The 26,434-nt window shown below is 33.3% G+C and overlaps 1 protein-coding gene across 4 annotated transcripts in view; it reads right to left on the bottom strand.

Moving 5' to 3' along the window:
• The window catches only part of LOC148599676 (uncharacterized), an 89,917-nt gene that overhangs the window by 52,229 nt on the left and 11,254 nt on the right, over positions 1-26,434 (bottom strand). For 2 of the 4 annotated variants that reach the window (XM_088557989.1, XM_088557991.1), the window contains exons 3-4: positions 25,907-26,258; positions 693-1,334 (exon numbers count right to left, since the gene is read on the bottom strand). In XM_088557989.1, coding sequence (XP_088414115.1) covers positions 693-1,334; positions 25,907-25,973 — 709 coding nt within the window. In that variant the 5' untranslated portion in view covers positions 25,974-26,258. Of the gene's footprint in view, positions 1-692; positions 1,335-3,188; positions 3,495-17,230; positions 17,376-25,906; positions 26,259-26,434 lie in introns of those variants that run through there. The other 2 variants (XM_088557992.1, XM_088557990.1) reach the window with 2 other exon arrangements.

Raw genomic sequence — 26,434 nt, 5'->3', positions numbered from 1 at the left:
TCACTATTACAATGGTGATTCTTTACAACCTGGGTAATGATGTCAGTATTACTGTTAAAGTAATTTTATCAATGGAAATCAAGTACATGGTTTGTCTAAATTTTCAAAGTTCGTTGGATTTTTAAGTTTATGGATTTCTTAAGCTGGACAGTAAAAGTACCAAAGATTCTAACTGAAATTATGTTTCATATTTTAATTTGTGATCAGTTCAAATTATGAAAACCATACTCTACAAAACATAATTTCTTTAAAAATAGAATGCATGTAAGCCTAACTGAACACAGGGCCTAATCTAGACATCAATGACTTGAATAAGTTTTAGTAAATTCTGTTTGAATAATAACAATATTGACATTTAATCTATTACAAAAACATCTCCCTGTTAAAAACAAATGGGAGAGGTGAGCTCAAACAAGAGAAGTTGTTGTCCATTTCTTCCTACAGATTAGGCCCTGATTGAACAAATAGCTGTTTATTAATTAATTGATAACTGTTGTCTGCTTAAGGTCCAGCCACAAATATTTCATGCTTCATCAGGATGACAAGAAGTTTAAAAAGAGGATGGAATGGGGAAAAAAAGAAAAAGCAGAACTGCAACTGCCACAAGACAAGTTCTGCTTCATCCCCATTCTATGTGACACCCAGTCACCCATGGGGCACAAGCAACAGTAGATATGTGACTATTTACTTACAATCATAGCTGGTGTAGGCTTCAGGAAGTGTCATGTAGTCACTACCAGAATTATTGTTACTGTGTCCATTCTGTTGTGACACAATTACTCCTCCTTTCTCAGATGTCATAACCAGAGACTTTGGCTCAGATTGGCCTCCATTTTGTCCTGAATTATCTCCCTTTTTGAATCCAGTAGAATTATCTCCCCTTTCAGAGACACTACACTCCTCCCCATTTTTTCTATCATTTTCAGCAGTAGAATGTTTTGCTTTCTTTTTACTCTCCTTCATAGAGTTCCTGCTAAACTTCTCCTTACAACTATTCACCTTAGATTTTACAAAATCTTTTCCTTTAAAAAACACGTCCTTCACCCTCACTTTTGGTGACTTCTGATTTCCCTCTTTTTTACTTTTTGATTTCACAGGTGAACTTTGTGGGCTATCTTTCAAACAAAAATCAAACTGGCTGTCCCATTCTGTTAAAATTTCATCATTTGGTTGCTTTTCCTGGTGCACTGGTGATGGAACTTCACTACTGGTTGAATCTGTCACATGACTTGCTTCATTACCATGGTTACCATCTTCTTTATGCCATGATCCAATTTCACCCTGATCCCAATGAAAATCTTCAACAGGTTCTGTATTATCCTCCTTCTCAAATCCTTGAAAAGAAATATAAAAGATACATGTACTTAAATGAATAGGGTTTAGTAATTTCACAAAACTTGACTGCATCACACATTGTCACAATAATCTACCATCAAAGTAACTACCTGGAACAGCTATGACCGTATAAAAAAATCCATAACTTTTTTTTTAAAACAGACAATAAAAATGAGCGATACAAACCAATTAAAAATCATCAGACACCTCATTTTCTTACCAAAAAATTTAGCTATATAAATTGCTTATTCAAATCAACATTTAAAGTTACAGGATTGAATACATGTACTCAATACTAATTATACATGTATTGCAGATCTGAACAAGGATATAATACATGTATTACAAAACACCCCATGGGAGATGACATACAAGTACAGATAATTGTCTGTTTTTCAAAAGAACCTATCACTGTTCAAAGCAGATGATTATGATAAAATTTCAACACCATCAATATTAAGATTACTTAACAGTTAACACTGGTGATGGTTGTAAGTTAAAATAGATCACACAGCCAATCTGGGGTGATCCAAATTAAAATTTTGAAAGGTTAATCTGTTATAAAGAGAGAATATCATTATGGTTGTAAGTTTTGGTACTCCCTAAGCCCCTTATTCTATTTTACAAAATTATTGTAAAAGGAATAAGAGGGGCTTCATTTGGACAAAATGTTTTGGATTTCAATAGTGCTTGAAATATTTTGTGCTCCCTTTTCCAGTTTTAAATAGAAATGTATTTTATTACTCTAAGGGTGGTCAATGTATCCCCACCAACTCCCTGGTTATGGCACTACCAGTGACCCATCTTGAAATGATAACATCTTCATCACCACAAAAACAAAAACAAAAACAAAACAAACCTTTTCACCATAGGTTTGTGACCTACATGTAGACCTTGCAAATAAATAAACTTCTAAAGTTAAAGAATTAGTCTACACCAAATTAGGTCAAAATTCATTAGTGAATGTCATTAAGTGCTGGAATTTGTAAAAATCAAGCAAAATTGAACTATAATAAATTCTGATCATAAAAACATACAATTGACAATTGTTTGCACATAGTTTATTATTTATTTAAGATGAGCTGACAGATCGTTTGTCTTAGAAGTGTCAGAGGATGCAAAAAAGGGAGTTCAAAATCTACAGTAGAATGATAGAGGATAATCCAGTTATCTCCTTTTGATGAAATTGCAATGCATTTCATATAAGTATTGACACTGAAAGAAATGAATGTCATTTCTACCTTTCAGATAACATTTTGAAAACGATTTCATGGCACTTGTTTGTTTTTTCCTACCACGATTCTCCCACAACCTGATTCCAGCATTTAAATCCTAAGTAGAGTAAAAACTGTAATTGAAAATGCACTCATGGAAATAAATGTGAAGGTACATAAAAAACTAAAGTACAAAGGGAAACCAAAATATATTGAAAACAGACTTTTTTTCATATTCCCAACTTTGACTTTGTATTTTAAAGTTTTGAGGAAAGTGAAGTAACCTTCCCACCTGACAGACTGGTTTACTGTCCGATTGGAGCAATGGACAGCAGGAGACTTCAAATTCAAATATCTTATTTATTGTAGCTGCAGTAGGTACTTGGTTACTTTTAAAAAATAATTTCAAACCATTCAGCTACTCACCAAAGTGTAAATAATTGAAAGTTCCAAAGAAAAATGTTTACTGTTCTTCCTTTCCCCAAAGAGACTGCCAACAAGGTTGACTGGTGTTGGTGGGTTATGTCCCTTTGAAAATCTTGCTTAAATGGATTGCATTTCGAAAATATGAAAAATGACTACATTAAAGAACAAGAGATAAAATTAGCATTTTCATCTATCATTTGCTAATAACATTACCATTTAGATCACCATGGCTTCTATACTTCCTACCATGCCCTTTAAAAACTCTTTTCATCATCTGTATTGTTATTACTAGTTTTCAAAAAAGGATAGAATCAGCCTAAATGTCACACAGAGACTGCAGGTTGTATAGAACATAATTATGAATTGTTTTTTACAGAATGGTTTCTATTTTAATCACATTCTTATGTCACTGAAATGTATATGCATATTACACCAGAAGCTCAGTTTATTTTTTGTTCACTTCCATTTAACCCATAAACTTGAGTCTTTTTAAAAAATCCTCCATTTTAAATATAGCCCATTTGTACAGTAGTTTATACTGTGTTTTTTTTCATTGTCAGTGGGCTTTGTGTAATTAAAATGGTCCATCACAGAACAATTACCACAACATCATGAATACAATTGACTTTTCAAAAAACAATGCAGGACCCTCAGTGTATTGATCATTTTCAAGTTAATGATGTTCTCTAAATTAGCACTTCATATTTTCATCTGAATGTGCTTTATTTATAAATTACCACCAGATTCAATAACTAAAAAATTATCACTTTTCAGATTGAATATTTACTATATTTTCTTGTACACAATGAAAGATTGCTAAGAGTGAAACGAAAATCCAAACAAACCAGCACAATCATATGCTATTAGGAGATTTAACAACTGTCAACTTTGAAACAGTCATATATCCCAAATGATATATATATCCTGAACTTTAATCCAATACACTGGACCTCCATATCTGACAACATAAACTTCACAAACAATCTCTGCACTTGATAAGGAAATATATGTCAGTACTAAGTGAAAATATCAAAATCAATGTGAACAGTAATCCTCCTAAAAAATAGGCCATTTGTTATTACATAAAGTGTGCTATGTATTCGTAAAAATATATAAATCCAATTCAACAGAGGTGCAAACATCAATGTCCGATGTAATAACTCATGAAGTCTTCTCTGATAATCAATAGGCTGTCCAAGTAAACTTCACTGATGACAAACAACATAATTTAGGAAAAAAAAAACAAAACAAAAAACCCTCTTTCCAAAAATTAGTACAAAATGAAACCTTAAATCTTTTTAAAAGTGACATAAAACTATCCTATCAATGATTTCTATAATTTCCATCTAGAAAATTTTATCTGATTGAGTATTGAGTATTTTGCAAATAATCTAGGCATGAAATCTTTCCCTGGGTCAATGCACCCTAGCAATTGTCAACAAATGCAGGTGTACACTTTCCTTTAATAACGCCCCCCCCTTTTGAATATATCAATAAACATCCTTTAAAATATCTACACCTTCAAATTATTTAATGTCTCTGATTCATAATTCATTTTTTCTTGTAAAGAAATTTTACATCAAAATTTTATTGAGTCGATTTCTTCAATGTGCTATATAGATATTAAATATTTCATTACCTTTAAAATATATTTAAACTGACATATACTCAAATGAATTAACAAACGATTCGGATATTAAATCTGGTATCCTTTTTTATCTGAAATTACCGGTACACTTTTTCTTGAGCATGAAGAGAAAAGTTCAGAAACTTTAAAAGGGAAAATAGACTTCGATACGATTCACGACAGCATTTTGTCCATAAATTTTCTTCAATTTGGAATAAAAAATATTCAACAGATTTAAAAATGATGAATTGTGTTAAAGCCAGGTTTCATTCTTAGGGACTCTTAACTTTGATCTCAACAAAGATTAAAGGATTTTTTCTCACAAGACATGTCCTACTTTACTATTTGCATCGTCATTTCATCAATTGCTTGAAAAAAAGTTGTATTTTGATCTGTAATGTATTGTATTGAAACCTTATTGTGATACATTGATATCATAATGAATCATTTCATCCTTAGTTAAGGGTTGACAGTTCTAGGTAGAACTTGTGAAAAATCCATTTCTGCCCTAAAAAAAAAAACAATTTTTTTTTTTCATTGGGGTGTGGCGGGTTCTGAGTTTACACCCAGCACACCTTTCCTATAATATATGCCTAATTAAGAAATCTGGATCTTGCATTTAAAATAATGTGAAAGAACTTTGTTCATGGGTACTAAATTTTGCATTATTGACAAATCCATCATACAATGAATGTCAAATTTGCGGTTTGGCAAAAAATTAACTAATAAAATAATATAAATGTAAACTTACAAAAAATACCAGTTTGTCGGAGTTAAATTCAAATTTACAAAATCAAATTTACCAGAGTAGCAAACTTATAGTTCTCAGTCTTGAATCATCAAAATATCATTTAAGTAGTAGTCTTTGTAAGAATCATGCAAAATCTGAAAAATGTGATACACCCCATACTAGGCTACATATTTTTATTTTTGTAATTAAGTTGTCTTATGGGTCTATATTGTGAAATGTGTAATTATTCATTCATATCTGCCTGTTCTCAGGAGATAATCAACATAGAAAAACCAATAGATTCTATTGTATTTGAGTGTCATTTACGGAGTTATCTCCCTTAATTTTTAAAGCAGTGCATTCTATATAATTTTTATCTCCTATGAACATGGGCTGTATAAAAAACTGCATGTTACTTTCTGTTTACGATGACATTTCAAACAAAATATCAAAAATAAAAATATGTAGGCTTTTTACCCATGAATCACATTTTGCATGATTCTTAGCTGGAGAGCTACTTTAATCTGGAAAATATATAAAAAATATGGCAAAAACTCTCCTGTCAAATGCCCATCAATAGAATTTTTACTGAAACTAACGACAGTTTTATCAAAAACTGACAAATATTTATATCAATAATTTAGACATTGTTTTTCTTTGTCCACTTTATTAGCCATGTAGATATTTATGTCTACTAGGTATATTTGTACCTTCCTTCAAGTTCGTTGACTTTATTCTTTCTGCACTAAGGTAGACTTCAGCATCACAAAAGTTGTGACAAGTTCATATTTAAAATGCAAAACAGGTATACAATATATCTTGAAGTTTTATGGTTGATTAAGAAAAATTAATTATCTTTGTACTATTTAAAGGGCAATAACTCAATTTCATAATGTTGCAAGAGAAATGTTAAGGTCTGACAAATGAATTTTCCATCGCAATAGAAATTTTTTCCGTTTATGCCATGGTGTCAAAAACAGGGGTCTTTGTCAATTAGGTCATATTGGTTTGTGATGATTAAATGTTAAACAAGAAATATTGTTAACAAGCTCACAAACGGATAATTGTACCTGCCTCAAAGACCTTTTAAATAAGATTATCTCCCTTTGGCAACATTGGGCAATAATTTGTCCCCATGAACATTATATCAAACCTTCCCATAACATGTCATCGAAATCCATTCAGCAGTTCAGGAGGAGTTGGGCTTACAATATATGTGGAGAGACAGACATACAGACACTGACAAAAATGTGATTTCTATAAAACCCCTAAACTTTGCTTGAAGGGATGTATAATAACAAACAGAGAATTAATACACCAGTTATAAATCAGAATAGCGACACATTCAGGACTACAGAGGGAGAATTAATACACCAGTTATAAATCAGAATAGCGACACATTCAGGACTACACAGGGAGAATTAATACACCAGTTATGAATCAGAATAGCGACACATTCAGGACTACAGAGGGAGAATTAATACACCAGTTATGAATCAGAATAGCGACACATTCAGGACTACAGAGGGAGAATTAATACACCAGTTACGAATCAGAATAGCGAAACATTCAGGACTACACAGGGAGAATTAATACACCAGTTACGAATCAGAATAGCGACACATTCAGGACTACAGAGGGAGAATTAATACACCAGTTATAAATCAGAATAGCAACACATTCAGGACTACAGAGGTAATTAAGACACCAGTTATAAATCAGAATAGCGACACATTCAGGACTACAGAGGGAGAATTAATACACCAGTTATGAATCAGAATAGCGACACATTCAGGACTACAGAGGGAGAATTAATACACCAGTTATGAATCAGAATAGCGACACATTCAGGACTACAGAGGGAGAATTAATACACCAGTTATGAATCAGAATAGCGACACATTCAGGACTACAGAGGTAATTAAGACACCAGTTATAAATCAGAATAGCGACACATTCAGGACTACAGAGGTAATTAAGACACCAGTTATGAATCAGAATAGCGACACATTCAGGACTACAGAGGTAATTAATATACCAGTTTTAAATCAGAATAGCGACACATTCAGGACTACAGAGGGAGAATTAATACACCAGTTATAAATCAGAATAGCGACACATTCAGGACTACAGAGGTAATTAAGACATCAGTTATGAATCAGAATAGCGACACATTCAGGACTACAGAGGTAATTAAGACATCAGTTATGAATCAGAATAGCGACACATTCAGGACTACAGAATAGCGACACATTCAGGACTACAGAAAAGCGACACATTCAGGACTACAGAGGTAATTAAGATTGGATGTGAAAAATATCAATGTGTGGAGCAAGACATAATAGTAATTTCAAGTATAGTTTGATAAAAAATCAAGATTACAGAACCAATAAAGAAAAAACAAAACAAAACAAAAAAAACACCTTTCAAAAAAGTAATCCAAAGACCTGATGCCATTTTTATTCATGTTGAGAGAACAACTAAAGGCAACTGAAGAACAGTTCATTGTAGGAATGACTGTAATGTAAAACAAGTTCTCTTAAGAGGCCGTCCACACAAAAACCAGGGAGTGATTGGCACAAGACAAATATCCTTCTTAAAAATTTGCCATCTATGGTATTTCATATCGCAAATACATTCTTTCTCAAAATTAAATGTTAATTTTTGATTAACAGCAACAGTTAATAAACAAAAGTAATAAAATACACAGAAAGCATTGAAATTCATTGAAAAAGGGAGGTAACTCTTTCATTTTGTGCACAATTTGGTTGCTTTCTTAGGGAACTGTAAAATCATTTTCTGAGCTATCCATTGTCGATTTTAAAAAATCATTGTACTATTGGACAAAAGTATATATGATATAATATTACATTGCAACAAAATTCCATGGGATAAAATTTAACATGTGCCATCCTTATCATAGAAACTGCCTGGTTTCTAAATGGACAGTCTCTTCAAACCTTCAACTTATATAGAAACCCTATTGGTGCACCAAAACTTGATCATTATGGCTTCAGCATAAACAAATCATCTTTTTCCAAGACAACTACTTTCTATTATAAATAAAGAAAGGAGGATGTTCTTTCTACAAATAAACTGACACAGATCAGATAAAGCATACTATTAACCACAGCATTATGTAACTATCATTATTAGCTCTCTATATACCTCTTCAGAAGATCCTTTCTGCGATCTTTTTACAAAGAACTTATTCATTAAATTACTTAGCTGATACTCATATATTTGTACCAAAATCAATTACCCACTTCATTGCCATAATTCAAATTTTCATATTTGCCTTTTTTCACATTTTTGTTCCTTATTGTTTTTTATGTGTATGCATTAGATTTTAATAGTTACATTAACTCTTTCAAATATTTTTTTATCAACAGAAAATTTCCTTACTCATATTCATCTTCAAATTTTCCTAATTCTTGACTGCAGCTATTGTGGTCAGGATCCACGATTTCAGTTAAGTTTTCTTCTAGGGTATGTGCAATGTAGATATATTTTGTGGTAAAACTAGCGATAAATTAAAGGTTCAATCTAAAACCGCCTAAATCTACCCCAGACAACCCATGCTTTACAAATTTTAGAGGGATGCACGAGAGCACAACGCCCCTGCCTGAATCCGCTCCTGGTGGTGTGGCCTATGATCACTTCTATACTATTTCTGCCAACACTGTAGGATTTGTAGTATCTCTCATAATATTAATCAAATTTTCATAAATCAATTATTTTCATATTAAACTTATAATATGACAGGCTTTTGTAAGGTTAGAGAACAGCATCTGTATATTTACTTTACAATCTAATTAAAATATTTACAAAGACAGGCAGAGTGGGCCCCATAAAAAAAGGGGGATGACAAATATTTAATATGATTGGTTTCCATGACATCTTGATTACTCTATAATTACATTCCGAAACAATTTAGGACTTCCCTAAAAAAATCATTCCTCAATATTATTTTTGCCCTTCCTGCAATTTTAAGTCCTGGAGCTCACCATAAATAAATCTCCAATTTTTAAAGTCATCCTTAAATAATTTGCTTTAATCTACAGACCAATCTGTTTATATTTGGTAAAACTACCCTACAGCAATCATGAACTATCTTAACTGTATCACAATGATCAGCGATATAGTGAAACCTGTTTAAACCAAATCACTTTGGGAGGGAAATAGAGTGTTTGATTAAGACAGGTTTTTTTGGTTTACACACATTTATTTCAATGCATTCAAATTGATATGAATGTCTGGTTTAGACAGGTTACTGGTTCACTCAAAATTCAGTATAGACAGGTTCCTGGTTTACTCAAAATTCAGAATAGACAGGTACCTAGTTTACTCAAAATTCAGTATAGAAAGATTCCTGGTTTACTCAAAATTCAGGTTTCACTGTCCTAATTTCCATTTCCCTACAAGGGCACATTTTCCCAACAGGAGTTTGTATTGTCATATAAATTAACCCAGAGATGTAAGGGAACAAATTTAGTACATGAGGTTCACATAAGAACAATGTCAAAAAAAAATTGGACATTTAATGGGACATTAAATGATATGATGTGAAAAATATTTTGGGGTAAAAACAACTTAAAATGGCATTAACGGTTGTGTAAATAATCTGATCAAATGGAAGTGCCAAATCTAAATCTATCTGCATTTTGTTGATACTTAATAATATGAGAATGGATATGGTGAACATGTCAAAGAGACTACAATCCCACCTGGATGAAAAATGTCAGCTAAAGGCAACCAATTGGTCTTCAATGAAAACCCTTACACCACAGGGCAGGCTGCAGCTAGCCCCATAACAACATTATACACAGGTTCAGGGAAATAGTTGCCCCATATACTATACAAAGTTTGAAAAAAACTTCTTCGATATCTTCAAAAGTTATCATCTAGAAATTGTTCAGACAGACAGACAGACAGGCTGACAGACTTGCAAATTTTCAATGGGGAATCACATAATACATATATCAAAGTTTTAAGTCATCATACCTAGTGAACAGAAAGTCATATCTACCATCAATACATCATAAAATAATATATGTTTGAAAAGCAACAAAGTTTGAACACAAACAGTCATTTTTGAATGAAAGAATAAACTGAGACAACTATCGTAAGAGCCCACTAATCATATACCTTCTGCTTATAGTGAGGACTACAAAAACAATAAAAATTGAAACACAGTTTCTTATAAACATAAGGAAAAAATGTTTTAAAAAATCCCTAAAAGTATTCTTTTATTTACTGTGGGGTGTGAACAGATAGACAGACAAACAGTATACAGGTACCGTAAATCCTTAGGGACATGTTTGGCAAAAGCTATGTTTTGGTACATGTTTTTGTACATGTATTCATTATTAACAAAACAGATAAAGTTAAGGTATCCAGGATATCATGCAGTTACAGGAGATTATATTTTACCAAATACATGTAGTTTATCCAGTAACTGGGTTATGAATTCCTGGATGAATTAGGAATGCAGGCTTAAATGCAGTCACCTAGAATTAACCTGTATAATGTCCCCAGATTAAACTCTAATATCTCACTACTCCAACAACAAAATTTACCTTTAAAAAATATTTTAACTACTTACCTACCATACACCTTGCTCTTTTTTAAAATATTTTGAATAAGGATGTAATTTGTCTATGAAGTGCAAGTTTTTTAAGAATCTGGCAAAACGGGAAAAAAATCAGAAATCCACCGATCTGATATTATAATGTCACTCCAGGATGCTTTCTCTGCACTTGATCTCTGTAACACTAAATTTGCTAAGAAATTTTTTATCAGAATGTCAGAAAATGAGATTTTTGACTGAGTTATCTGCTCTTGAAATGTTCATTTTCAGTGCATTTACCAAAATTATATGGAGAATCCTGTCTTTTTTCCTTGATTCTGATAGTTCAAATAGTCAAATTAAACTTGAAGAATGGTGTGTTTCCATTCCATATTTCACTCACTGCCTGATTCTTACAAAGACTGACACTTAATACTTAAGTAGAAAGCATCTGTGCTTCTCTATTTCCTGATTCCTGACAAGTATGATAACATTATAGGCAACAATATTTTATCAAGAACAATATACATTATATTCTAGATCAAAAGGAAGGATGAGTCTTATGTTCAACAAAAATTATCCATCTGAAGTTATATTTAATTACTGAAAATTTTCCAATTCACATTCAGAGAAAGTAAACAATTTTTTTTTTTGAAATTCTTTGTAACCATAAACATTTTCAGGTGGAAGTTTGGTAATGAAAGGCACCTTTGACTATCAAGGTACTTTCACATATATTGCAGATATAATGGACCAGAGCTGTGAACATGTGAACATGCATTAAACAACACTATTATTATAAACAATGAGTTGAAGGTTTCACACGCACTTGAACGAAGTCCAGCCCTCTTTAATACTACCAAAACATTAAGGAGGTAGACCTAGGCTAAGGGACAGAACTCTTAAAAAATCATAAGAATGTTTGTATTCAGCATTTTACATCTACCTCATATAAGCATCAAAGTAATTTGGCTTGATTTCAGTCTGTTTCAAATGAAAGCTTGATAGACTTTAGTGAAATTGAATATGATACATACATATCATTGATTTCAAAAGTTGTTTCCCTTACCCTAGGTCTACCTCCTTAAATCAGCCTAAGGTCAACCTTGCAACAACAAATATGGAAACTAAGGCTCTTGAAAGATAAATGGGAGAACTATGGGCAAATGCTTTGTAGCAGGATTGCTATTGCCCATCAATCTTCTAGTTATTTCTCTACACAAGAACCTGTGATGAAAAGGATTGGCAATCACACTATTTTTATTTTGGTCTTACATTTTTTAAAACCTCAACACACATGATTCACTAAAACATATTTAACACTGAATGTAAACAAATCACTGTACCATTGACAAAACACCTGACTAACAGTGAGGAAACCTTTCCATTCATCACTGCATAAACTCACGTCATTTGACTTTGCTATGTCCTTTTTTCCAAGTCTATCTTTTCCCATCAATGACATTTTCTACAAGAAAACTTTATTTTTTGTCCATGTTAAATGAACTGACATCTGACATTTTTAAGGAAAGCGGTTAATACATTCAAGTTATTTCCTATGTATATACAAAGTACATTTGGGCATGTAATCATTTAAACATACACGTACATGTATATAGTGAAACCTGTCTCACCTGAAATACTGTTAACGTTAACATATTGTACTGTGGTTGCTACTGGTAACGTTAACATATTTTACTGTGGTTGCTACTGTTAACATATTTTACTGAGGTTGCTAATTTTCAGATTATGACAAGTGGACACATTTTGCAGATATATATATTCACAGTTTCAAAAAATGTTTGGCGTTATGAAATGTTAGAAATCAATTTCATGGATTTATCATTTTGAGCTTCTCTGTCAACCGCGAAAAAAGCGAAAATTAGTACCTCAAAATCAATACATTTACAGTATGTGACAAGTGTTCCGTTCACAAAAGGTTTAGAATGATGGCAAAATCACAAGAAAGCTTTGTTTCAACCTACAAAAATTCAGTATAGACAGGTTCCTGGTATACTCAAAATTCAGTATAGACAGGTTCCTGGTTTACTCAAAATTCAGTATAGACAGGTTCCTGGTTTACTCAAAATTCTATAATTGCGTTGTTGTGTGAATTGAGCTGCACAGACTGAAAACAAACACTGCATCTTAACATGACAAATGAAGACCTTCTATCAAAACCCATCACATATTTACAGAGTACTAGCCCTTTTCTTTCCCACCAAACTACTGCCACATAACAAGTACCTCACAATAACTTATTTATTTAATGGACATCTTCCTATAAAATCCAATTTTAACATCATTAGAAAGTTTCAATAAAATTCATTGACTAGATAGATAAGGAGCTTGTCATTTCGTGAAATATCAAGACCCAGTCTTTGTAAGGATCATGCAAATTCTGTAAAATGTTATACCGGTGCACCCCAAAAAAAGGCTACACATTTTTATTTTTGATATTAAATTGTTTAGTAGGAATATATGATTAAATGTAATATTATTTGTTCCAATCTGTCTGCACTTGGAAGATAATTCACATTTGAAAATCCAAAAGTTTCTATTATATTTCAGTGTCATTTATAGGGTTAACTTCCTTAATTTTGAATTCAATAGTACATTCTATATCATTAAAAACCACAAGTTACTTTCTGTTGATTATAACATTTTAAACGAAATATCAAAAATAAATATATGTAGGCTTTCCAACCATGAATAATGTTTTGCATGATACTTATTGGGAGTACTAATGATAAACAGACAGAATAATACCTTGTTGCAACATAAGTTTGTGAAATTAAAAATAATGTTAAAATACAACAAAATTTAGGAAGTAAACTAACTAGCACATTACCAGTAATTGTGAGCTACCTCCAAGTTTCATCAAAATCTACCTGCTAATTTGGAGGTAAAATTTTGAAGCATGACTACATTTGCTTGTTTGACAACTATCGTGGGTGGAACCATACAATGTAAATCCATACAAAATGAAAACAAAGTGCTTTAAACGTATCTCCTATATCTGATAATAGCATGAAAGCATTTAAATACATCGTTATTCCTAATAACGTCATACTATTATGTCTTCACGTAAACGGTGATTTTTAAGAGAAACTTAGTATAATTTAAGTTTAAGAGTAATCAAGGGAACCAAGGTTATAGTGGTAATCAAAGAGTAATCAAGGGAACCAAGGTTATAGCAGTAATCAAAGAGTAATCAAGGGAACCAAGGTTATAGCGGTAATCAAAAGAATGTAATCCAGGGACAAAGACTAGACATGTAACACAGATGCACACTACAAAGAACATAAAGTAACTAAAATCATACATACAAAGTAACAAAAGTAAATGAGCAACTCGGACTCCACTAAAAACTGGGGCATGGACCAGGTGCACTGGTAGGGTAAGCGTCCTCTGCTTTTCTAGAAACACCCGCCGAGTTGCTCATAAAAAGTCAAGTCCGGGGTAGACAAATGACTTTATATTCTTACAAAAGACAACACATTATATTCTTACAAAATATAGGTTTAAGAAACTTTGCTAATGGCAGCATCTTCAATGAAATCTCACATCTGGCAAATTTCACTTTGTTAAACATGTATTATGTTGGCAATATTGTTTTGTCCAATAATTTTCTGTAACTGTCAGATAAGTGCCCCTTGCCTCAAATCCTACGTCTTTGTCTTTGTTGGTATAAGCATATACCCTATTCAAAATTAGACATAACAGGAACAAATCAAAAATAGGGAGCATCAATTTGGGTTTATCTTGTCTTGGGGAATGGTAAATTCAAAATTAATGATAGGACTAAAAGTGACTCTAATTAGCAAAAAAGTACTCATTCAAATAAAAAGTAATAGAGTAAAAAAAAATTTTTTAAATGAAGACAGAAATTAAGATATAATATAATAATAAAAGAAAAGAATATAATATTTGCCTCTCCACATAAAATCAAATGATTGCTTCCCTAGTTTCCTTGCCATCTGTTATCCATGTATATTGACACCATGACAAGTCACTTTCTGAATTTTTTTTTCAGTAATTACAGAAAGGACACCAGATCATGTAATAAACCCTTAAGACAATTAACATTATTTGCCATACAATAAATATGTACCTTACATCAATTTAGATGCTCAGACCAGACCTATTTTTATAAGGGTTGAGATTTTGACAGAAAAATCTATCTCAACATGTACCATATGTCTGAAATAATCACCTCCACAGAGAAGAGCCGGGGTAACCAGAGAAACTATAAATGTTCAAAGTTAAATATTAAGACAGAGGTAGAATACATAATAAAGTGTCATGTCAGATATAAAGTGTGGTGAAACTCATTAGTGGTGATATGGACATAATTCTACATGTAAAATAGAAATATGATTATTTAATATGTACACACAGTCAGGGGCAGGTCCAAGAATTCATGTACATGCATAAGGAACGATAAATTATTATGTTAGGCCGGACAGGCACATTTTCTAATCAATTCTTCAATTCAATTCAAATTTTTCAAATTTCCGAACTAAATAACAAGGGTACAGAAGAACATCATGTTATGAAGTATTACAATAAAGAAACATTCACAAGTGTTTAAGGACCGAGATATAGTTTACGATTAAAAATTCATAACTAAATTTAAAGTACAATGATAAAAAATCTATTTCATGAATAAATATTTTTTTTTTTTAACTATTTCTGAAGGGTCTCCTAATATGAACCTTATTCTTTTGCATACTAAATTAATATGGTTTAATGCTTTACTTAAGCTCTCTTCTTAGCTGAGAACTTCAAAGATACTTTACAATCTCATTATAGGTTTACTGGATTGAGACTAATAAATTTTGAAAGTTTAAAAAACATAAAAAAAATTTTTTTTGGTGTATACAAAAGTGATGATAACGATGTTTTTAAACATCCTGAAACAAGACAGACAAACAAAATATGGACAGTCCTTCTCATTCTTTTTTTTTTTTTTTTAAAGAAACTGATATTAACAAACCAACATTGACACCCCCCCCCCCAAAAAAAAAGTTTCAAAATGACAGCTTATAACTCACCATTTTATTAGCATGACTAAGTGTTTCCAAAAACTAGGTGTACACATAATCCAATAAATGTATTTACCTAAAATATCAAGTCCATTAACACTTTTAATATTTTAATTTTAATAATTTTAATAGTACAAGCAGTCATTGGGATTCAAGAGGGGGCCAATGGCTTTTATCACATTCCAGCAGAAAATGTCCCATCAATTCTTTTACAAAGTTCTTAAAAAATGGCCCATTCTCAAAATGTTCACCTCAATAATTGTACAAATAAGTTATCAATAAGTAAAAAAGATATGTTTTCAATGGTATTTACCTTAGTGAGATTAAATAAATCCTTATACATGTATATGTGAAAATTGTCAACATTCACACACACATACACTCACACACACATTAAATAAAGACAACTATAACATAACTTACAAAAGGACAAAATTGTTTCTCTCCAAAAAGTAAATGTGGTTAATGTACAGGTAAAAAAACAGCTGATTACCAACCACTCATGAATGAATGGTTTGTTTGCATGGCTGAAAAGAGTTGTCTACCTTTAATAAGCTTACCTAACCAAAATACTGTGTTGTAATCTTCTTACAGGTGTAACCCCATAGGATAATACTATGATTGAATGGTTGTATAATTCCTTTGATTTCACAAACAGACATGAAATTGAACAGTCTGTGAGGTGCAAAATGTATTTAATAAAAACTTTTTTTATTTTGTTATCTTTGGCATGTACATTACTAAGTATATACAATGTTGATATATAAACCTTGTAAGAAAGGGAGAATTATTCAATTAAACAAGAAATACTTTCATTAAAAATGTTATATGTTTTCATTTCAACTTAAATACCTGAGACTACTGGTAGCGATAGAGTTGAGACTAAAGTGCATGTCATTATAAATGGTCTTCGATCTCTGCATGAAGTCCGTGTAAATCCCAAAACCGACCTCTTTTGTCATTAAAATGAAATTTCAATTTAAGTAACATGAAATGAGTTTTGGGTGACAAAATGTTCAGATATAAAAATGATCTTAGAGGTTGTGTCTGGTCTCTATAGGTGGATTATATTCATTTGATTTCTAATCTGGGTTCCCTTTATCACTCTATGACGCAAGACAAGATTTTGACCAATGGTCAAGTAACTTAAATACTTATAAAAAGATTGCAAGGACAGGCAAATAGGCGGATGGACAATGTGAAATATAAATACAGCCAAATTTTACTTCTACAGGGTATGATAAAAATTGAGAGCCTGAAAATAAGAACAAAAAAACTCACCCTTTCCACAAATTGGACAGAATATCCAACACATTTGAAAGTTTTAAAATATTCAGACCAAACCATATATACGTCTCAACAGCAAGTATTTGATCAAGAACTTTATATATACTTTTATGGAATTCATTAATGAACATTTCCTTATTCATTAAAATACTTTTAACTTTCAGCTCTCTTCAGATGTATATTATGTCACTACTTGCATGGTCAGACTTGACTAAAATAACCTTACTAAGGAAAAAATACTTATAACACTTGAAGAAATGTTGCATGCATACTGATACATGTAGAAAAAAAAGAAATGACTCAGACAAAAACAAATTTGAGCGAATAATGACATGAACACTCACTATAAGTCTCTGCTTTGAATTTCATAAAAAAATATCAAATTGAAAAATTTCTTAAATTTTTTAGTTCTACAAACCTTCCTTAACAATAGATTGGCAACTGGTTTCATAAGAAATTTCAGATTGAGATTTTTCTCAAATCTATGAGTTATTCCTCAATTTCAAGTGATTTGATTGGTCAGAATTTGAGTTGAGAATTGATTTGAGGAAAATTTCAAATTGAGGTACTTTATAAAACCGGACTGTAGTGTAAATTACAGTAGTCAGGAGAGGGTCAATGGTTGATGTCCATTATGGGCTAGTCTGTGATACAATTACAGTAGTCAGGAGAGGGTCAATGGTTGAAGTCCATTATGGGCTAGTCTGTGATACAATTACAGTAGTCAGGAGAGGGTCAATGGTTGAAGTCCATTATGGGCTAGTCTGTGATACAATTACAGTAGTCAGGAGAGGGTCAACGGTTGACGTCCATTATGGGCTAGTCTGTGATACAATTACAGTAGTCAGGAGAGGGTCAACGGTTGACGTCCATTATGGGCTAGTCTGTGATACAATTACAGTAGTCAGGAGAGGGTCAACGGTTGACGTCCATTATGGGCTAGTCTGTGATACAATTACAGTAGTCAGGAGAAGGTCAATGGTTGAAGTCCATTATGGGCTAGTCTGTGATACAATTACAGTAGTCAGGAGAGGGTCAATGGTTGAAGTCCATTATGGGCTAGTCTGTGATACAATTACAGTAGTCAGGAGAGGGTCAATGGTTGAAGTCCATTATGGGCTAGTCTGTGATACAATTACAGTAGTCAGGAGAGGGTCAACGGTTGAAGTCCATTATGGGCTAGTCTGTGATACAATAACAGTAGTCAGGAGAGGGTCAATGGTTCAATGGTTGACGTCCATTATGGGCTAGTCTGTGATACAATTACAGAAGTCAGGAGAAGGTCAATGGTTGACGTCCATTATGGGCTAGTCTGTGATACAATTAAAGTAGTCAGGAGAGGGTCAACGGTTGACGTCCATTATGGGCTAGTCTGTGATACAATTACAGTAGTCAGGAGAGGGTCAATGGTTGACGTCCATTATGGGCTAGTCTGTGATACAATTACAGAAGTCAGGAGAGGGTCAATGGTTGACGTCCATTATGGGCTAGTCTGTGATACAATAACAGTAGTCAGGAGAGGGTCAACGATTGACGTCCATTATGGGCTAGCCTGTGATACAATTACAGTAGTCAGGAGAGGGTCAATGGTTGAAGTCCATTATGGGCTAGTCTGTGATACAATTACAGTAGTCAGGGGAGGGTTAATGGTTGAAGTCCATTATGGGCTAGTCTGTGATACAATTACAGAAGTCAGGAGAGGGTCAATGGTTCAATGGTTGACGTCCATTATGGGCTAGTCTGTGATACAATTACAGAAGTCAGGAGAAGGTCAATGGTTGACGTCCATTATGGGCTAGTCTGTGATACAATTACAGAAGTCAGGAGAGGGTCAATGGTTGACGTCCATTATGGGCTAGTCTGTGATACAATAACAGTAGTCAGGAGACGGTCAACGATTGACGTCCATTATGGGCTAGTCTGTGATACAATTACAGTAGTCAGGGGAGGGTCAATGGTTGAAGTCCATTATGGGCTAGTCTGTGATACAATAACAGTAGTCAGGAGAGGGTCAACAGTTGAAGTCCATTATGGGCTAGTCTGTGATACAATTACAGAAGTCAGGAGAAGGTCAATGGTTGAAGTCCATTATGGGCTAGTCTGTGATAGAATTACAGAAGTCAGGAGAGGGTCAATGGTTGAAGTCCATTATGGGCTAGTCTGTGATACAATTACAGAAGTCAGGAGAGGGTCAATGGTTGACGTCCATTATGGGCTAGTCTGTGATACAATTACAGTAGTCAGGAGAGGGTTAATGGTTGAAGTCCATTATGGGCTAGTCTGTGATACAATTACAGTAGTCAGGAGAGGGTTAATGGTTGAAGTCCATTATGGGCTAGTCTGTGATACAATTACAGTAGTCAGGAGAGGGTTAATGGTTGAAGTCCATTATGGGCTAGTCTGTGATACAATAACAGTAGTCAGGAAAGGGTCAACGATTGATGTCCATTATGGGCTAGTCTGTGATACAATAACAGTAGTCAGGAGAGGGTCAACGGTTGAAGTCCATTATGGGCTAGTCTGTGATACAATTACAGTAGTCAGGAGAGGGTCAATGGTTGAAGTCCATTATGGGCTAGTCTGTGATACAATTACAGTAGTCAGGAGAGGGTCAATGGTTGAAGTCCATTATGGGCTAGTCTGTGATACAATTACAGTAGTCAGGAGAGGGTCAATGGTTGAAGCCCATTATGGGCTAGTCTGTGATACAATTACAGTAGTCAGGAGAGGGTCAACGGTTGACGTCCATTATGGGCTAGTCTGTGATACAATTACAGTAGTCAGGAGAGGGTCAACGGTTGACGTCCATTATGGGCTAGTCTGTGATACAATTACAGTAGTCAGGAGAGGGTCAACGGTTGAAGTCCATTATGGGCTAGTCTGTGATACAATTACAGTAGTCAGGAGAAGGTCAATGGTTGAAGTCCATTATGGGCTAGTCTGTGATACAATTACAGTAGTCAGGAGAGGGTCAATGGTTGAAGTCCATTATGGGCTAGTCTGTGATACAATTACAGTAGTCAGGAGAGGGTCAACGGTTGAAGTCCATTATGGGCTAGTCTGTGATACAATAACAGTAGTCAGGAGAGGGTCAATGGTTCAATGGTTGACGTCCATTATGGGCTAGTCTGTGATACAATTACAGAAGTCAGGAGAAGGTCAATGGTTGACGTCCATTATGGGCTAGTCTGTGATACAATTAAAGTAGTCAGGAGAGGGTCAACGGTTGACGTCCATTATGGGCTAGTCTGTGATACAATTACAGTAGTCAGGAGAGGGTCAATGGTTGACGTCCATTATGGGCTAGTCTGTGATACAATTACAGAAGTCAGGAGAGGGTCAATGGTTGACGTCCATTATGGGCTAGTCTGTGATACAATTACAGTAGTCAGGAGAGGGTCAATGGTTGAAGTCCATTATGGGCTAGTCTGTGATACAATTACAGTAGTCAGGGGAGGGTTAATGGTTGAAGTCCATTATGGGCTAGTCTGTGATACAATTACAGAAGTCAGGAGAGGGTCAATGGTTCAATGGTTGACGTCCATTATGGGCTAGTCTGTGATACAATTACAGAAGTCAGGAGAAGGTCAATGGTTGACGTCCATTATGGGCTAGTCTGTGATACAATTACAGAAGTCAGGAGAGGGTCAATGGTTGATGTCCATTATGGGCTAGTCTGTGATACAATAACAGTAGTCAGGAGACGGTCAACGATTGACGTCCATTATGGGCTAGTCTGTGATACAATTACAGTAGTCAGGGGAGGGTCAATGGTTGAAGTCCATTATGGGCTAGTCTGTGATACAATAACAGTAGTCAGGAGAGGGTCAACAGTTGAAGTCCATTATGGGCTAGTCTGTGATACAATTACAGAAGTCAGGAGAAGGTCAATGGTTGAAGTCCATTATGGGCTAGTCTGTGATAGAATTACAGAAGTCAGGAGAGGGTCAATGGTTGAAGTCCATTATGGGCTAGTCTGTGATACAATTACAGAAGTCAGGAGAGGGTCAATGGTTGACGTCCATTATGGGCTAGTCTGTGATACAATTACAGTAGTCAGGAGAGGGTTAATGGTTGAAGTCCATTATGGGCTAGTCTGTGATACAATTACAGTAGTCAGGAGAGGGTTAATGGTTGAAGTCCATTATGGGCTAGTCTGTGATACAATTACAGTAGTCAGGAGAGGGTTAATGGTTGAAGTCCATTATGGGCTAGTCTGTGATACAATAACAGTAGTCAGGAAAGGGTCAACGATTGATGTCCATTATGGGCTAGTCTGTGATACAATAACAGTAGTCAGGAGAGGGTCAACGGTTGAAGTCCATTATGGGCTAGTCTGTGATACAATAACAGTAGTCAGGAGAGGGTCAATGGTTGAAGTCCATTATGGGCTAGTCTGTGATACAATTACAGTAGTCAGGAGAGGGTCAACGGTTGAAGTCCATTATGGGCTAGTCTGTGATACAATTACAGTAGTCAGGACAGGGTCAACGGTTGAAGTCCATTATGGGCTAGTCTGTGATACAATAACAGTAGTCAGGAGAGGGTCAATGGTTGAAGTCCATTATGGGCTAGTCTGTGATACAATTACAGTAGTCAGGAGAGGGTCAACGGTTGAAGTCTATTATGGGCTAGTCTGTGATACAATTACAGTAGTCAGGACAGGGTCAATGGTTGAAGTCCATTATGGGCTAGTCTGTGATACAATTACAGTGAAGCTTATCAAAACCAAGTGCTGCTTAGACTCAAGGTTTTTCTTTGCTGTATAAAGGCTGTGGTTTTGAGTTTACAAAAGTTCTTAATGCACGAAATTTTACGTCAAGGGGTTTCAGAAGATGTTTGCATGGTTAAGACAAATTTAAATAAGATTTGGTCGGGACATGTAAAACTAAGTATAATTTTTGAATTTGGAATTATTTTGGAATTTAGAAAATGACCAAAAAAAAAATTTGTAAAAATAACCCTTACTTAAGTGGTTATTCATGCTAGCATGGTTAAGTAGATGAGGGGTAAGCCACCGTAAGGTTAGTTGAACGGCAAAAGGCAATGAAAACTTACAAACCCCCCTTAATCATGACGGCTTGATTAACCCCCTTAGTAAGGGTAAGTTTTATAAACAAATTTTTCACTTACTATCTCAAATCCAAAAAAAAAAAATAATTCCAAATTCAAATAATACTTTGATCCTTCATGTCCACCCAGTTTCATAATGATCACGACAACTGACAAGCTCTTTGTTGGATAGGTTTGTTAGAAACTATAGAATTCTGAATTTTTTGTAATTGTATTTTTGCTTTTTGTTTTAAAACCTTTATGAAATGTATGAGTATCGTTTTTTTTTTCTAAAACAAGGGGTGAACAACAATACACCAATCTAAAGACTAATTATTTGATCCTAAGGTCTATCAAAAATAACTCTAGATTGACTCAACAGAAAATGAAAACTAACCTTTAGCAAAACAAGAAATCCAGCACATTAGTAGTTTTTAAAAATGCGCAACTTTGAACTACAATGTTTTCTAATTTGATCACAATTGGAAAGTTATGAACATACAATGACCCATCATATTTAATCTCTGAATCCTGTTAATTATTCAATAATGCCCTGAAGTCTATATTTTCCTTATTCCCAATACAGTCCATTGTGAAATTCTAATTAAGGAAATCTCTAAGTTGATGACATCCCTTAATTGATTCTAGATTTTATCTTGAATTATATGACAATACCAGGGCCATCAAGGTTAAATAGTAGAAATTATACAAGGCACTTCTGGTATCGCCATGGTTATGTAACAGATAAGTAAGACACATCATTTATCAGAATTAAAATTTGTTTTAGCCTACAAAAATGTATGTTTACCCTGTTCCTAAGCTCAAAGGGGTATAACTCTTACAAAATTCAGTGGATCACAAATTCCTTGTAATATGCATGACTACATATCATGTCCTAACTACATCCAAAATTTCATGAAATTTGGTGCAGTAGCTTTTGAAGAGTTGCACTTACAAAGTGTGATAGAAAACAATATATCTCCCAACCAATGAAAATAAGAATTTACTAGATTATTTATTGAACTATATTGCTTTCTGATAATTTTTCAAGCATGAGCATAAAAAATATAACATTTTATTTTTTTCTTCAAATTTATAAAGGAGACTCCTGAGTCACTCTTTAATCCAAATATTGTATAAATTGTTTTTGTTTTTTTTTTCAATAATTATGTCAAGTTCTAACATATTCTAATCAAACATGGATATATTATCTACTGATCATTTTGATTACCATTTAAAATGACAACATAGCATTAAATTGACCATGATTTCACCTTGAAAAGAAAAAAAAAACGACAGGAAATATTTAACTTTACATATTAAATTAAGGGGACCACTAACTCACTTGACTTGCAAAAAGTATTTTTGATACACACTGAGATAGTAGAAAATTAGGAGCCAACAACTACATTAAGCCTTGGCTATTCAATACTCCTGTTGAACTTTTTTCTGATTGATTTTGAAGGTTTTGACGAAAGGAGCACCAGTGTCACATCCTGATCTAGCTCTAATACAAAGCTAAATGACAGCAATGAATTGTTCATTGTCAAATAAAGCATAAGTGATAAGTAAACAAAATGCACCCCTTCCCCAATATTTAAAATTTAAATGGATAATTTTAAAACAAAGAGAGATAACTCAAACTAAACTTGTTGAACCTTTTTTCTTAAAATAATAGTACATATCCTGTATATGAAAAAGTTCTAGCTATCAGGAAGGTAGCTTAAAGTCTATACATATCCTTTTATGTGAAAACTTTAAGAAAATTTTACAATAATTATGAATACATGAACATGAATGATCAGTGTCATGAAAATGTAAACATCCATCTCTTTCTATACAAACCCAGAATAAGCATGCTTGAATCCAGCAAATACAATTACTTATATCATTTTTAACTATTAGAAGTTCACTGTAGTTCATTGCATTGGTTCATCTTATCTACAACACTACATTTTTGTATCTCTAAAACACATAACTTCTGTTTTTTAATACAAGTGCAGCTTCAAATCCCATAAATATCTAGTTAACAAAATCACTTATATGTGTATCATTTCAAGGAACATACCATTAATAAAACCTAATTGATTAATGACAACCTTAATTACATAAAGCAAAGCCAGGAAGTGTTTCCAGCAGTTTGATTATCCATATCAATGGGAGATATTAACTGTTATTGACATACAAGAGGTGCACTTGATTTGGCACAATCAAGTACACAATAAAAATATGTTAGGAGTTAACATTGGTAGTACAAAATATGCATTAGTCAAACTGTTGTAGAAATAAAGACATTGAAAACATGTACATTTATATGCTGCGTATTTGAATGCACCTTCTTCAAAATTTGATTTACAATCTTTAGACATGCCCATTTAATCTAAACCAGAATTTGGCAATTTGACTTCTTTCTACCACTAACAAAAGCAGTCAAATTTGTTTTTGAAACAACTGGATTCTTTTTCAATTCTGGATTTTGCACTAAACGAAAATCTAGAGACGACTTATACAGTAAGAATCTAAGGGCTCCATAACAAACCAGTGCAAAGATTATAATTTGTATGATGTAGCATGAAAATGCTTTCTGGTGAACAGACAGACAGACACACTATGTTTCCTGGCTATCCTAAGCTTATGAGAAGAGAACAATTTCTGATAAACAGACAGACAGACAGTTTTCCTTCCTTAACAAGACTATAATTATTGAAGGACCTATACTCCATCATATTTTATTATATTCCAAAAACTTCAAAGTTAGTTAGTAATAATTATGAAAAGCCTTGATACTTACATAGTATACAAATGTTTCATGATCCCCTTTAGTGCCTTTAAAATTTTCTCATACATAAGATACCAAAATCATATCACTAAACAAAGAAATGAAGCATGCATTTATAACCATTCTGAAAACCAGATGTAACCAAGAATATGGAGGTTGAATTAGCAAATTAGCAAAAAATTATCCCACAAAGTGAGAAAGGCATTTTCAATTATTATAAAAATTATATACATCTACAAGATCTTCATGGCTAGCAAATCATAACAAATCCTTTTTGGCAAATTATCAGAAAAACACAAAAGTTTGAGGGTATGCTACCTAATGGTAAGGAGTAAACATTTAGACATGTCTGTGCAACATTTGATTTTATAATTTACTAACCAGGAGACATTTTAAGAAATAAAAGTTTTACAAAAAATTTATAGATGGAAAAATAAAATATACTGCAAAATCAGTCTTACTCTTTACAAAAAATATGTTTTAACAGGCATGAGAAATAAGATGCTACTGGAAAGCAAACATTGGCAAATTCAAGTAAATAAAGAGTAAAATATAAAAATCTGAACAGAAAAACACTCCTTTGTAAAAGATGAAATCCACGAATCCACAGAATGCACTGCCCAGATTAAAGTATATAATAAGAATGTCAGAATAAAATAAAAATTTACAACCTTCCCAAATTTGTCACCAAAAAACACAAGCAAAGTAACAAACAGAAACTTCAACACACTCAGTATACATGTACATAACAATATCAAAAATACAACAATTACAACTCCAACACACTCCCCCCTTTTTTCTGACACAAGGTTAATCATAACACAACACAAAAAACTTACCAACTGGACCATCACCTGAACTGCCTTCAGCCATGAATTTGGGAGTCAAATTAATTCTAATTTTCATCTCAAAAGTCACATTTGAAACAATTTGAGTTATTAATTAATTACCATGGCAACCAATCTAATTTCCAAAATAAATGCCAATTTGTATACTATATGCAACAAACAAATGGTTGGAAAAACATTGCTCTAATTACTTATTCAGTCTACTGCATGTAGACAGCATGCATGTAACACCTCATTACGATTTCATTTTGTAATTTTAATTAATTTCAGCTCATTTTTCATTATTTTGTGTTTTTCATTAGGAACTCCCAGTGTTTGGCTGAAAACACTATCTGTTTTTCATCTGTATCAAAACAATATATAAACATTCATTAAGATATTGGATGGTATAATTACTTATTAATTACACAAAATTATTGATACTGAATACCACATGTTTGCAGAAGGCATAATTCTCTAATATTGCTTTTGATAGGAGACATCATGAGACTGATACTGAAGAATTATAAAAATGCACAC

This window comes from Perna viridis, chromosome 13, assembly GCF_037379345.1.
Source record: "Perna viridis isolate PV_CMFRI_1.1 ecotype Kerala chromosome 13, ASM3737934v1, whole genome shotgun sequence".
Lineage (NCBI taxonomy): Eukaryota > Metazoa > Mollusca > Bivalvia > Mytilida > Mytilidae > Perna > Perna viridis.
The sequence above is the reverse complement of the archived record's forward strand: the minus strand, read 5'-3'. Positions and strand labels throughout refer to the sequence as shown.